Genomic DNA, 15,911 nt, shown 5'->3' with positions numbered 1-15,911 from the left:
AGTGGCTGTCTTACCCGCCACAGCTGAAATCTACCCGCATTTAGCGGGTGTTAATGTCAAGCCCTGTATATATATATATATATATATATATATATATATTATATATATATTATATATATCGGTATTAAAGTCAAGGTTCGTAATGGGTTCAGTACAGCAGGAGGGGGGGAGAAAACTAAACATAAAATTGCTTCTTTTTTCTTAAACAGTGGTTTATTGAACAAATTGTGTCTCTTTAAATAAATTCAATTATAATTAACATTTTCTTAAGGATAAAACAAAATCTATACAGCCCTTTCTTGCATATTACTATAATTTTAAAGGTTACAATTAACAACAGAGCCTAAACTATTAAAGTCATTTGCTATTTATTTTTAGATATAATAAACAACACTCAAAAAAAAAAATTGCACATAAGGCAAGTTTTGCATTAACTTCTAATCTAATTATAAAATTATTTTTCAATTCTTCAAATCATTTTTAAAAATATAATCATTTAGACAGTTACTGTCATAAAAGTAATAATCTCTCAACCAGTGTTTCAATTATTACATGTAAACATCTATGCATAGATTGTCTGTTCTTCTTCTGTGTTTTTTCCGGCTGTGGCGGTTAGCAAATATTGTTGCATTACCATGTACACCCCCTTCTGGATTGGAGTGCGGATAACCTGGATTGACTGTATTTGTCGCCTGGGCCTGACTGTATGCACCGAACCGTGACGTCCGTATCATGACGTTTGGGACGAAAACATGTTTTGTTTTCACTTTAGTTAAAAAAAAAAAAAAAACTAAAACCAAACTGAAAATACATTTTAAAATTCACTGCTATATCAGGCAAGCAAATGCTGGTGGCCTGGCAGTCATCCTCACCTCCTGGTTGAATTCCACAGCCATCTGAGTGAGAAGTGATGTGAAAAAGCCTGAATTCTGCAGGAGAATCCGACCCATCACCCCCAGGTATGTAGACATAACCACAGGATACCTCTGCAGTCAAACACACAAGAATGTGCAAACATTGAAAACGGGAAACCGTAAAGTTTTACTGAAATTAGGTTAGTGCAATATGAATACTGCAATAGAATTTACTGTGTTCAAACTCACTTCGCCTTCGACAATCCCCTGTAACACAGCTGGCAGAAGAGGCTGAAACATATGGGAGCCCAATACAGGACTTACTTTGATGGCAATTTCAACAACCTGCAAGAGGCAAAGTGAAAGAAAATGAATTGATAATTTCAGAAAATCAACCACAAAAACTGAAAATGGGCACGAGTAGAAATGGAAAGTTTAATAGCCTAAAATCTCCAAGTACTCAAGAAGTTACACAATAGATAGCAGGGGATTGCAGTTGATCAGACACATTTTAAAGCTGTGGAAAACAGAGAGCAGTGTTGGAAGAGATGATAAATAGTGGTCGTGAATCATACTATGAATCATAGTAAAAGGCTAAGGGATCTTCTAAGCAGGAAACTGGTGGTGAGTGATTAGAAATGCTCATCTTTAAATCCCTTGGGTAGATGTTCCACTGTTTATCCGTGAATTCATAACCCTCATACTGTATTATGTTTTTCTTCAATGACATAAAAAAAACATGTTTTCCACATGGCATGGGTAAAGTTTTATTCATTCAATATAATATTATACGATATATAAATGTGTTATAAACAAACAGCAACCTACTTTTTAATTAATTAAAAATTAATTACCCCACCTTTAATTTTTAATTAAAGGTGGGGTAATTAGTTTTTCAAAAACACTGTTGGACATTGTTGATATTTGAAATCAACCCAAACAAACCCACCCCTCTCTTCATTGCTCCGCCTCCAAAACTCACCCTCTAATCCTAACCACCCTGCTCTGAGTCGATCTTGAACCCCGGCCTGTTCGCTGCTGGCAGGCGAGGTGAGTGCACTATCAATGATGCTAAACACCAGATTCTCTAGCGGTCTCAGTGCGCAGTGGTTTACCTGCACAACTCTAACTATGTGGCCACTGTTACACTCGCAATACAAGAGTGGGTGTCTGTTTATCACAGCTGACGCGTAACAAAATGTTTCACGAAAAATAAAGAGCAGATGATGAACGAACGACAAGGAAGCACAAAAAATGAACATACAGTAAACAAGAGTAAACATAAACAAGTGTTCGTTGTTAGTCGCCAACAGCAGCCCCAGACAATCAATGCCACTCAAACCCAGTGTCACTCACATGTGAAGCGGAATCACCGCGTCTGTTTTCAGGCCTTCCCGATTAGCTCTCTCCAGCGCTGGAAAGCTTTTCTAATATTAACGCAGGTCCTAAAGTGTTTGCCCAGTCATAAACCTTTGTTCCTAATAATATTCTTTTGAGCTCTTTTGTATTGTGTCCCATCTCTCTTTCTGCAGTGTTTTTTTTTATTTTTTAAACAAATCTCCCTCTTGCTCATTCTGTCTCCTCGATCATCATATGCCCCCTAATGCTAACTGGTTACACGTTTGTTGTTGGTGTCAGCCCAACTAACTTCCAAACAGTATTTTTGAAAAACTACTTACCGCATATATATGTTTTATAAGCAAATTTTAAAATTAGTGCAATACCACATGGCGATTTCTGTGAAAATTTTTGAGTGATTCGATTCATTCAAATGGAAATAAATCAATGTAATTTTTTTAGATCCCAAAGCTAATTTTATTTGCAGTACTGAGGTCTCTAAACATAAAAAAGAAATCGAATCTTATCAGAACATCAGGATCATATGCCTTGTTCACGGGCACAATGGTGGTACTTCGGTCTCGCTCCTTGCAGACAGTAAACCACAGGGACTCTATTAATATTTCTGAGCATCATCACACTCATGAATCGAGAAGAAGGCTGGAACAAGCCTACTGGCATGGCCTTTAGGAAACGTAATGGCCAAATAAAAAGCACATTAAATTACTGTGAAATTCACAACCATGTTTAATATTACATCACCAGCAAAACCAGATCGAAGCCCCGCTGCACACTTCTGACCTTGAGGACAACCAACTAATTTTCAATAATTTCAAATTGCATAGTCGCTCTGAAAGAGAGGAAGAGAAGCTTGTAATTGTGTGAATTCTGTTCTCAGACTATGTATTGGCTTGAGAAGGGATCTTGGCAGCCCAAGGCCATTACCCTCCTATTCCACCCTCACTTTGACAGCATGCAGGATGAACCGCTCCCTCAAGGTGTGCTACGGTTTCCATTTTTCTTCTTCAAGCTGCCAATGCACAAACAGCTTGGCACATAGGGCAGAACTTTACTTAACACACTACAGAGGGTAATCTAGAAACAACGTGTATAAACTAATGTGTCTGATGTTTCTGGATTACTGCCATGATGGACCAGAAAGCTTGAGCTGGCAAAGACTTTCCACACTGTGAGAATTACGCCACTTTTGAGGTTCATTTACATTTAGTCATCTTGACATCTATTATTTCATGCAAAGATCATAAGAAAACATTTTGATCAGGGTTCCATACATGTGTCATTCTATTGATCTGTTTAATTCTATTGTTGAATTCTATATATACATTATGACCACTGACAGGTGTAGTGAATAACACGGATTATCTCTTCATCACGGCACCTGTTAGTGGGTGGGATATATTAGGCAGCAAGGGAACATTTTGTCCTCAAAGTTGCTGTGTTATAAGCAGGAAAAATGGGCAAGCGTAAGGATTTGAGTGAGTTTGACAAGGGCCAAATTGTGATGGCTAGACGACTGGGTCAGAGCATCCCCAAAACTGCAGCTCTTGTGGAGTGTTCCCGGTCTGCAGTGGTCAGTATCTATCAAAAGTGGTCCAAGGAAGGAACAGTGGTGAACCAGCGACAGGATCATGGGCAGCCAAGGCTCGTTGATGCACGTGGGGAGTGGAGGCTGGCCCGTGTGGTCTGATCCTCTTTCAGCAGGATAATGCGCCCTTGCCACAAAGCAAAAATGGTGCGAGCACAACAATGTGTTTGAGGTGTTGACTTGGCCTCCAAATTCCCCAGATCTCAATCCAATCGAGCATCTGTGGGATGTGCTGAACAAACAAGTCCCATCCACGGAGGCCCCACCTCGCAACTTACAGGACTTAAAGGATTTTTAAAGGACTTGCGGCAACACAGTGACACGGTTTTATGATTTCAAAAAGCAATGAGCGAAAATAAAATGTAAATCTTCACTGTGGTGTCAATTCCATTTCATTTTTAAGACCTTTGCAATGTGGATTTAAGATTTATTTTTACATTAATATTTTTAAGGCATTTTAAGACTTCAAGTATCCACGGACACCCTGTAAAAATAAAAAAGAGGGATGAGTCAAAATGATTTCTTGTGGTAATAAACTTCATGCTACAACTGTTGACAGAGCTTGAACTCTCAACTTTCCTTTACATTCCATCATATAGAAATACACTAACCACATCGGTTCTGCTAAAAGCATCTGTAAGAATGTTTCTCAAAGGAATGATCTGGGCACTGACAGTACGAGAGCTGGTGGTCAGTGTGTGTGAGCATCCAAGGACACCCCTACGGGCTGCGACTTGTACTTGGCTCCAGCTGCACAGTTTGCTCTTCAAATCAATCACAAACTACCACATGTTTCCCTGCGGACGTCCTGGCCAGGGTGGATAGGAGGCCAAAAACATTTTCCTAAACCTCACTGAAATCATTCAAACTAGCCTGACATGCAGTCCTAGTTTCATGCAAGTTTCCTTAAAGGGACAGTTTATTTTCATTTACTCACTCTCATGTTGTTTTAAACCTTGTGCACTATCCTCTGAAGTCATTCGCAACACACCGAATTTACACTACTGTTCAGTTTATTTACAGAAAATAATCATTTTGATCAATTTATTGAATAAAAATGTCAGTAAAGACTTTTACATTAATTGTCACAAACAACTATTTCTTCCTTCATATTTTTTTCATTATAACTTCCACATTTTTATGGTGAATTTGTGTCCATTTTGAAGCTTGAAAGCTTCAGTTCTTATTAACTGTAATTGAATAAAAAAGTTCAGCACAGATTTTGTCCTTTTTTTCCCCACAGACAGAAAAATCTGTAACAACATGAGGGTGAATAAGTGATGACAGACTTTTAATTTTTAGTTGAACTATCCTTTCAAGCCTGACACATCCTATCCACACGGTGAGCAACATCTCTGTCTGATTTTTGAGTACTCTTTACAGAAGTGCCTTAAAATTAGTTCCTCTTGAAAAAGGTGATTTCTGTCACGAAATTGCATGAACCGTATAGTCCTTGAATCGTGAACACCATAAGAGATGGCCTGTCATGTCTCATTGTCCTTTAGCCTTTGACTTAAATGACATCTCTTCAAACAAATTTTACTGAGATGATGGCCCCTTCTTTCTGAGTTAATTAAAAACGTCAATAAAGTGAAAGTAGCACCGCCAGATACTGCTGATATAAACGAACAGTTAATTAGAGAGTTACAAAGCTCTTGTCCATCGACCCAATGATTTACGTACCAAACATGCTACCTGTGGTGTAAGAAGGCAAGGAACCCTCTGTGAGGTTAATCGAATGGCTTCCCACACGTCTGAGACTTTCACTGCCTACACAGATGCTTTAATGCATTCAGAAAAGTTCCCATGTAGAGAAGCAAACGGAAGGGAGCAAGTATGAAAGGTTGTTTGATGTGTACTCATTAAATGTTAACAGATCAACCATTAAAAGAACAATTAGTTACTTACTGTATTGTAAAACTGTATTATTTTAATTGTTCAAAAAAAGAAAAAAGAAAGAAAGAAAGAAAGAGATATTAAGCAGAATGTTCATGCTGCTCTTGTCCATACAACAAAACTAGATAGTAATTTATATTTTCAAGATTCAAAAAGTAAAAAAAAGTATTTGATATGACTTGTGCACTATATTACAAGTCTTCTAAAGTCATTTGCTATATTTATTTGAGAAACATACCGAATTTATACCACCATTCAAAAGTTCAGTATGATTTTTTTACTGAATAAAAATGTTAGTAAAGACATTTGTTACAAAGATTTCAATTTCAAATAAATACTGTTCTTTCGAACCTTCTATTTATCAAAGAATTCTGACACAGTTTCCACAAAAATATTACATAGCACAACTATATAACATTGATAATAATCAGAAATGTTTTCTGAGCACCAAATCAACAAAAAAGCTGAAAATTCTGCTTTGCCAATACAGGAATAAATTACATTTTACAATACATTAATATAGAATACAGTTATTTTAAATGGTAGTATTTCACAATATTCACAATATATATTTCACAATTTGTGGAGCTCTACATCACCATCTAACTTTCGGAGTGTGGAAAAGAGTAGCTTGTTTTGAGTTTCACGGTGGAAAGAATATAAAATGGAACCACACGGGGGAAAGTAAAAGATGCTAAACTATTCACCGGAGAATCAAGCAACTCTGCTTTTAATATGTAAAGACTGTAAATTGAGTTTTTTAGTTGTTGTTGTTGCCATCGTAAAAGATACAAAAATAATAAGACATGAGGACAAAAGGACCACCACAATTGGTTCTGAGAGGATAATATACAGGGATTCAGTAACAATCAATGGAAACAATTTGAGAATGCTGTGGATTTTCCCCCTAGCATACCCTACTTGTTATTTTCAACAGATGTCTTGTACACGCAGATTCCCACCATCAAAAGGCATAAAACGAGGCTTTCTATCAAACTGCCAAAAATATACATGTATGTCTCAGATAACCTTGGGCTCGTTTTTTCCAATTAAAGTTGCCTTCACTCTAGTGGAAAGATGCTGCCTGTTGGCACAATGTAAGGCGCAATGCGCGTAGGCACATTCGCGCACACCTGCGCTCTATGCTACTTAGGATCCACAGAGAAAAATGATTAAAGTTAATTAGAAAAGTTTCACAGTATGCCCTGAAGAGTTGACAGAACAACAATGCCATTACAATGCAAAACTAACATAAACACAAATATCCAAAACCTTTGGTAATGTTGCTTTTCCTAGCACTCCAGCTCTTCCTGTGGGGGCGTGGAGCACGTTTTATGCTCTAAATTGGCTTGGGGTCTCCGATGAGCATCTGCTAACCTATGAAGGAGCAGCTGGAGGCCAAAACGAAAAGCTTTATCTGTAATGGCAGCATCCTGGCAGCCACTCCGCAGCGATCTGTCCCTCCGCCTCCAGAGAGGACTGGCACTGCAGTGCAGACAAGAAGCTCACTTTGAAGCCCACATCAGACAGGCTTCTGCCGTATGACCCCAGTAAGATAATCATCTGTGCTACAAGGTCCAATTGGTCACATTGCTAAATGAATTAATTAAAATGGTTGAAAATAAATTAATAAAATATTGGGGTCCTGCAAATAGCGCTTTCATCATTTCTTCAAAGTAGAAATCTATCCCAAGTGTTGGTGTGGAAACGAGAAGTGTTTGAAAAACGGAGGGTGGTGTCAAAGAGCGTGCCTCTTCTGTCAGATCTAAGAGCTTGAGTGCATAAGGTAAAGCAAGCAAAGTTGAGATGGGCTTCAAGAAAAGAAAAAAGAGAAAGCTGAGCTGACTGTGGTGTACTCAAACCAAAATGACAGAGTTGAGGAATGGGTTTTCTAGTCATTATTGTGCAGCAGTGCCAGGGCACTTCATTTCACAACAGAGCGTCAAGAAGACAAGCACAACAGAGCCTTGTGGGGAAGGATGGATCAGGATGTTTGCGAAAGAGTGTTAGGGATTGAGTCGTACCTTCAAAACCTGGACTTGCCCTTCTGTGGTGATGTCTCTCAGAAGTTCACAGAAAGATCTGCAGAGAGCCTCAGCATAGTTCTGGAGAGAGATAGAGAGAGAGAGAGAGAGAGAGAGAGAGAGAGACAGAGAGATGACCAGAGTGTAAAAACAGGGCACAATCATTCCTGTTATGAAGTACATTATATATGTTTTAATCTACTGGAAAAAAAATCTATTCACATGTAATTAAAAAAGATGAAAAATTCAGTTTTATTTTATCACATCACAAATAAGTAGGGGTGTGACGAGATCTCGCGATATTAAAATATAACAAGATTTCCCGTTGAGGAGAAAAGCTGTCTTGTGATATTGCCATGACTGAACGTGAGGGTGAATTTAGCATAGAATATGCCACCGCTAAGTTACATTTCATTACAGTGCCACACTGCAGCACCACCTCCAGTGTCGTTTTACTTTTTTTTTTTTTTTTATAAAAATAAAAACTATTTAATTCAGTTGGATAACAGTCGCTTCAATTGCAAATTATTGTAAACAGTGCAGTGATCACATGACGAAAGTAAGGCGAGATAACTGACAAGACCATGGCGGAGAATACGTTGCACAACAGAAACTGAGCTTCTGACAAACGTCTTATCTTGTAGAATGCGTGATCAGCACCGCTGCTCTATACACAGAGTATGTGCGATTGCGAATTCAAAAGCAAAAGTAAAACGCAAGCTACATACAATAGCTTGTCTCCTAATATCAAACCTATCTTAGGCTGTGCTGTGTCGTTGTAACCACCTCTTAGCTCTGGTCTCTGTTTTGGTCTCTGTTTGCACTTTGTATATTGAAAGAGTATTTGATTATGGTTGCACTTACTGTTTGCACTTAATAAGACTAAGAAAAAAACTTGTTTTTATTTCTGTGTTCAATTTGTGGAGAAGAGTTCAATTAGGTCACACAGCCTCAATCAGAAATTCTGGAAGCTCATAATTCATGTACAGTAAGGTCTGAAGAGACTCATGTGAAATCATACAGGAGAGAAGCCAGTCAGTTGAGTTTGTGGCAAAACCTTTTACAGTACTTGTACTGTATATTGTTGTCTTTCAATGCATATAGTGTCTCGTCACAACGCTACAGTCAAGTGAACAAATGGAACACATTTTAAATGGTTTTTCTACTTTAGTTTGAGAGACTTTTGCAATCAACTTTATTTTTTAAACATTTTATGAGAAATATTCCAGAAATTTGTCCATTATCCAATTACAAGTTTCCCAACATAACATCTTGGGAATATTGTTTTAATTTTTGATCAATTGATTGTCCTCAAATTCACTTTTATCCTTGTTAATCTGTTGTGTTAATTTAATTAAAAACAGGCAGTTTATTAGACAAATAACATCATCCTCCAGAAAGCAAACATATTTGATGGGAAAGGGACAACATAAACTTCATTAAGTATTAGCAATGAGTTTAATGAATTCTGAGATGTTCTGTGGTGTTAGTCTGACTTTCATTTAAATAACGCTTTTGTTAAAATATTTCATTCAGTTAGATGTTACAAAATGAAAGAAACTGGTATAATGTTAATGTTTCAAACCAAAAAATTGCTTTTTGATTACATCATATTACAGATCCTGTTTGTTTACTCATTGTTGTGTATATACCTTAGTTAGAATTTATAAATTGCCAAAGTTTGAAAGTTGTTTAGAAATGCATTCTTATTTTTTTGTTACAGAGCTTAATCTGTCCTGCAAACAGGAATGATCCTGTAGAAGTCACTGATTATACACAATATTTCAAACTGAAACATCACACACACAAGTCTTTAGATTTGTGCCACATTCATCTTTTGAGAAAGTGCAAATAAGGTTACGTTCACAGTCATTCCCATTTTCTTTGAATTTCCTCTTATTTGAAGTCGTTTTTATGCCTACCTGTAAGAAATCTGTAGCAGAGAGATAAATGTAGGCATTGATGATCTGAAAGCACGTGCGCACATTCTCCGAGCTCAGTTCTGAAATAGAGAAACAAAATAAGAATGATACCAGGGTGAAGCAATATCACAGAGCAATATATCGGAGAGAAAAATAACAGTTGGGAGAGAACATGAAAACCAGCAGTGAGGGAGACAGAAGCGGTGTGTGGAAAGACGGGAAAAGGGTTACATTTCATATGGCAAAACAGCAGTCTGGAGCACAGACAAGACAACTTCAAAACACTGCAACTCTGACTCATCGAGAACTCACACTCCTGGAGACAGAAGACAAGACAACAGGAAATAACTGCAGTGGCAGACATTACCTTCATGTATTTGAACCTTTGCCACTTATTCAATCTAGGCATGCCAAAACAACATGTGAATTTAAGTGGGATTAACACATACACATGGGCAAAAAAAAAAAAGGCCAAGCCAAAAATGGCCAAATATTTAGTGGCCTTTTAATGGTCTTAATTATTTTAATCACAAATCACTGGTCAGGAAATTAGCAAGAACTGCACAAATACTATAGATAAAGTAACTTTGCATGGAATAGCCTTTTCCAACTTGCAGACAGCTTTTTACAGGAGGAAGATTTAGTGTTGCTCCACTCAAAGTTAATGGCTTCAAACAGTTCATGAATAGTTGGAAAATGTCTCCCAGTTCGTTTGAGTTTAATGTGAGACCAAATATTCACTATAGGGTTCAAATCTGGACTCTGACCAGGCCAAAACATAAAGCCTGATGGACATGTTCTGAAGCCACTTCTTGGTTGTCTTTGAAATTTGGGCCAGAACATTGTCTTGTTGAAAAATAACATCTGTTTATTCCTCTTTAGATAACAACTTTTCATTTGTGTGAAGTAAGCCATTCTGTAATATTCTCCTGTTCTCCAAAGCATTAAATAACTTTTAACAGTGAAGTATCTAACCAATACCAGGAGCTAAAAAGGCTCTCCACACATTGACACCACTTCCTACATGCCTCACTGGGATAGAGATGCATTTATTATTATATTTCTCACCAGATTTTCAAAGACACTGCTCTGGAGCATCACCATGCAACTTGTTTTTTATTGTGATTCATCACTCCACACAACTCTGCTGAACCACTCTGAATCAAACTTAACATATTCTGCCAAAAACTTTATTCTGTCTTCGTTGTTTTTCTGCTTTTTAAGTAGTGCATTTGCTTAAATTTTGTTAATTCTCTCTCTCTCTCTATATATATATATGCAAAAAAGTTAGTTAATTATGAGTGTACAAAATGTTGTTAGATGGAATCTAGATGCGTTTATTGAACCTATCTAAATTTGTCTAATAACAATTATTTAAAAAATATTACTTTAAAAAACTATTAACATCTAAAGCCACTTTGTGGTGTGGTTTGGAGTGCTAGTGAAGCACATAAATCAAGGTTACACTACACTAAGCTTAAAGTAAAGAGATAATCATACAGCGATACAGTAATACACATTGGCAGAACAATGAACAAGCCACTCATCTACTGCTTATCTTGCTATTTATTGCTACAGTTGCTATGGAATCCAATAATCACCTTGACGCAGTATTTTCAATTATATGCTGTGGCTGACCTTATTGAGCTTGACTTAAACAGTGGCCTTTATCCTGTTAAACATGACTTTAATATCTTTTCACATAATTTTCAGTTGGTTACTGTGAAAATCAGGACACCACGAAGGCCAACTGTCCCAGCTTCCCTTTACAGATGACCTTGCACAAAGCCATGGTGACCTCAGCTGAAAAAATGGTGCAAAATGTCTCAAAGGCTGAACAGGATTTGGGGTGAATTCCAAGGGCTTTAGGATGGGGTGACCCTTATATTGTTAACAGTAATGAGAGATGGCAGAATCACGGCTTCAATTGTGCCTGGAACCGCAGTGTGTTTTGTACTTTTCTAAGGTCAAGAGGGTCTCCGTTCTGCACAACCTCTCGGTGACACACACAGCACACTACTGCCATCCTCATCTGATGATCTGAAGATAAAATTGCTTTTCTGAGCTGGTTAAGTTCAAATGCAACATCACAAGCCCCTTCAACAGCAGGATGAACAGAAAAATACACAAATCGGCAGTGAAAATCCAGTGCTCTTATGAGGGAATCCATCCATCCGTCCGTACAGACATATAAACACACGCATATATATGTGTGAGCACACACACATATATACCGACATTGTTCAGATAAAGCAGCTGGTTTCTCTGAAATGGGATTTGTTCAACAGTGTTGAGTGGTCCATTTCCTGTACAAGAGCACTTTACGCTTCCTCTTCATATCGCACTATCATGAGAATGCTGTCCGCAGACTGCTTGGAGTTCAAATCATTTGAATAAAATTTAAACCGTTCCCATTTTACAATAAATAAATGAAATACTTTCTGAAGCTTCCCCTTGCCGTGATTCGCAGACGTCTAACGATGATGAGGTAACAAAACAATTTAATTTCTACCATCTCGTCTAGTCCATGAATATTGATGTCATCAGAAGAATGGCAGCTCTGCTCAGCCTCTAGAGCACAGTAACAAGTGCGTCATGAGCACTGTTATTACACAGAGACTGAAGAACATGAAGGAAAGATGGAGAAAAAAAAAGAACTTGAATCTGCAACAGGGCGCATACTTATAATTCTGCTTTTTCACAATTAGTCAGCAGTGATTTTTCAGACTATGGGTAAACAAATCTGATTTAATGTATGTACAGGTACAATGAATATAAGTGGAGTGAATGACGCTGTGGTTTCCGTTAAAGTGACGTCAATAAAGCCATAGCTGATAGAACTCTTGGGTGTTTCTTCAAGTATGGCCACTTTTTGCCACATGGACTTAAAATAAAGCAAGTTGAAAAACACAAACTACTAACAATGTCCAACAGTGGATGTACATACGTCACAGGAGAATAGCCATATTTTTCTTTATTTTCAAATTATATTGTGTTTAATGGCATTCTGTGATGAAAATGATGGTTTTGGGACAGTCAATGCTTTTGAAAAATGTAAAAATCACCCAAGGCATAAATGTGCTGTTAAAAAAAGTACACCCTCATATAAATCAAAATAACACCAATTATAGCCAAAAACAATCATAACATCTCTGCTCACTACAATTACCATAGTTTTTGTAAAGACGCCATGGTTTTCTTTCTGCTAAACTCTGTGTGAAGTGTTAAATCTATAACTAATGCCATAGCAGGAGTATTTACACCACTAATGAAGCTCTGCTGTCACAAATTGAGAAGTTAATTACATTCCTGAAAACCTTATTAAGCTATGTGTCAACATTTCAGTAGGCCACATGGAGTGAGAGCCCATAATGGTACTGATCTCATGTCATTTTGCAGGTCTGGTAGCACAGAATAAATCAGCCCAACCAACCTGTGTAAGACCATTCAGAGGACATTATAAATTACAATTAATATCACATATGCATTGTTAACAATGCTGCCATTTGTCATCCCTTTCAAAGCTTGCCGTTTGATCACAAAAAGCTGGCTATGTCTGAAAACATAGTGTGACGTCAATTATAGCAATCACAATTGTAATGTCTGCATTCAATGCCATCACTGTAGTTATTTATTGTAAAGATGCCTTGAAGGACTACAAAAGCTAAATCTGAGTATTATAAAAGACTTTTTTCTGGGAAAGAACAAAGTGCTAAGATTCTCTGAAATCTATTACTGATGCCACAGGGAACTGTAAAATGAATATTTGTGGAGCTTGTATTCAAATCCATGTTTGAGCATAATTAGCTGGGAATTCTTGGACTAATGCAGTCAGACTGAATTATGAGCTAATCCTGCTCTGACTAAACCCTGCTCCCTCTGAGAAAATAATGACCAGTCCATTAAGGCATGATTATGGCATGCTGTTATTCAGCTATTTCAAATCTTTTTTTCTGGTTTCATATCAGTTTTATATAGGCTGTATAAGAAACCTGAATGGCAATTAAATAGCCTAACACACACACACACACACACACACCGTGAACACACACCCAGAGCAGTGGGCAGCCATTTTTTTTTTTTTTTTTTGCTGCGGCACCTGGGGAGCGATTAGGGGTTTGGTGCCTTGCTCAAGGGCACCTCAATTGTGGGTAATGAGAGTGAAAGTAAGCGCTGTTCATTCACTCCCCCACCTACATTTCCTGCCTGTACTGAGACTCGAACCCGCGACCTCTCTAATCATTAGGCCACAACTGCCCCATTTATAATTTGTTATAATTAACGAACTGACTAAAAAAAATTAATATAAAGAAAAAAGTAAATCTATTCGACTTCACTCATGATCAATGCCAAAACAGTGAGTGCCTTTATTTAATGAAGTGCTCAAATATGCTAGATTTTTTTTTTTAATATTTAAAAATAGCTTAAAAGTACTAGTGGAATTTCACATGTAAATCAAAAAACAGAATAGTGCTTATAGACAATGAGGGACAGATATAAGGTCTTTCTTGTGCACCGAAGTGAAACAAATCCCATAAATTCGTCCCTTGTGCCAGCTAACATGCTTTTAATATTCAGCCATTGTTCCTTGCTTCATTAAGACATTAAGAGCTGATCTGAGGCCTTCAGAATTGTTGAGTGCTCAAGAGCGCAGACGGCCAAGGGCCAAGCCCAAAGCGCCCAGAGGCATGAAGGCGAAAAAATAAAAAATGAAAAACCTGTCAGCTGAACAGATGTGTGCAGGGCACTGATAATGCATTTAGATGTGAAAATGAAACAAAATAAACACAACTCTATAAATCTTTCACATGGCTGCCATTCTTTTTTCACTGCCATTAAATCAAGAAAAGCGATATATAACCTCTCAAAGAACCAATCCAAGCCTCAGTGGATTTTTGTCATTAAATTATTTCGAGAAAGGTCACATGCAAGCTATAGCTTGAGGCAACGAACCCAATGTTATAGATTAAGAGTAAACACATTAGCTTAACAATACGAAATATCAATGAAATCAATGTACATAAGAAAATTTGTGTCAGGTTTTAAGATTAGTCTGGCCAACATGAAGCCACATTTATAAAAGAAACTCAAAAAGCTGAGAAACCCAGAAAGCTAATAGGCAGAAATTTGCCATCACTGTTAACAGACCAAAAGCTTTACATATGCATCCAGCAGCTTTCACAGAGGTGATGATAATGCTACATTAATTTAACTGGAGTAGAGAATTAGATGTACCCTGTGAAGAGCCCCACCTGTGTGCGAAAAATTTATTTTGTAGAGAAAATTATGTAAATAAACTGCATTTCAATATGTATGAATGGTGTGACACTCTCAATTGTCTCCTTGCCAGCGCTTTTAAGCACATAGTGTTGAAACCACAAAGACTTTTTTATGCTTTTCATAACAAGCTAAAGGGCATAAAGTTAGGCAGTTTTTTTTTTTTAACTCTTCTCTGCATATTATAAGTGCATGTTCAACTGATAGGGAACACAGTAATCTTTGATACGAAAGAAAGGGAAAAAAAAAAAAAAAAACACTTTGTTTCAAGCCATTTCTCTCAGTAGGATATTAAAGTGATCCAGATTTTCAAATACTGCCATCATTGTTATGATGATTATAGACAGTCCTCTCTGTTCGGTCCATTGCTGTGAACAGACATATAGTACACGCAGGACAGACATGTCACAGATTTCCATGAGTACAAATTTTTTAATTCATTCAGTCTTATTGTAAATCAGACCTTCTGACTGGAAACAAATGAGACTGGAAGAGTTTTGTAAAAACATGATCTGCTGAAAACAACAGCTAGACAAGATCTTGACCTTTAAATTCAACCTTTAATTTAAGTAGTTCAAGTATGCAATTGTAAAATGCAAAAGTTTACTGAAATAGTGGGCCTTTCATGACAGATGACACTTTAAACCTGAATTTGTGAACAGGGATGCCAAAACTATGTAGTAACATATAGTAATGTTTCAATTATAAAATGATTCTTGATGCATCACGATGCATCTTTTCCTCCAATTCTTTTAATAATAATAGTTACTATATTAATAATTACAATTCTTTGTTATTTTATCTTTGTTATTAAAAATTACAAATAAATTTATTATTAAAACTAAAAGTGCTTCAATCAAGAGCAGTGAGTGATTCCCCTTTTTCTTTTGTTGTTAGATTAAAATGACAGACATCAGCAGGTTTATTATATTAAGGCCTAATGCATGGTATAATATAATATTACACATCAGATTTTTTTTTCTCTTTACGAACT

General features: G+C 37.0%; 1 protein-coding gene across 2 annotated transcripts in view; it reads right to left on the bottom strand.

Annotated features, from left to right (window-relative positions):
• Positions 1 to 15,911, bottom strand: part of ipo11 (importin 11) — a 161,813-nt gene that overhangs the window by 33,640 nt on the left and 112,262 nt on the right. For both annotated transcript variants that reach the window (XM_051902948.1, XM_051902949.1), the window contains exons 23-26: positions 9,641 to 9,720; positions 7,719 to 7,799; positions 1,104 to 1,199; positions 873 to 986 (exon numbers count right to left, since the gene is read on the bottom strand). In XM_051902948.1, the coding sequence (XP_051758908.1) occupies positions 873 to 986; positions 1,104 to 1,199; positions 7,719 to 7,799; positions 9,641 to 9,720 (371 nt within the window). The remainder of the gene's footprint in view (positions 1 to 872; positions 987 to 1,103; positions 1,200 to 7,718; positions 7,800 to 9,640; positions 9,721 to 15,911) is intronic.

Source organism: Ctenopharyngodon idella, chromosome 8, assembly GCF_019924925.1.
Source record: "Ctenopharyngodon idella isolate HZGC_01 chromosome 8, HZGC01, whole genome shotgun sequence".
Lineage (NCBI taxonomy): Eukaryota > Metazoa > Chordata > Actinopteri > Cypriniformes > Xenocyprididae > Ctenopharyngodon > Ctenopharyngodon idella.
The sequence above is the reverse complement of the archived record's forward strand: the minus strand, read 5'-3'. Positions and strand labels throughout refer to the sequence as shown.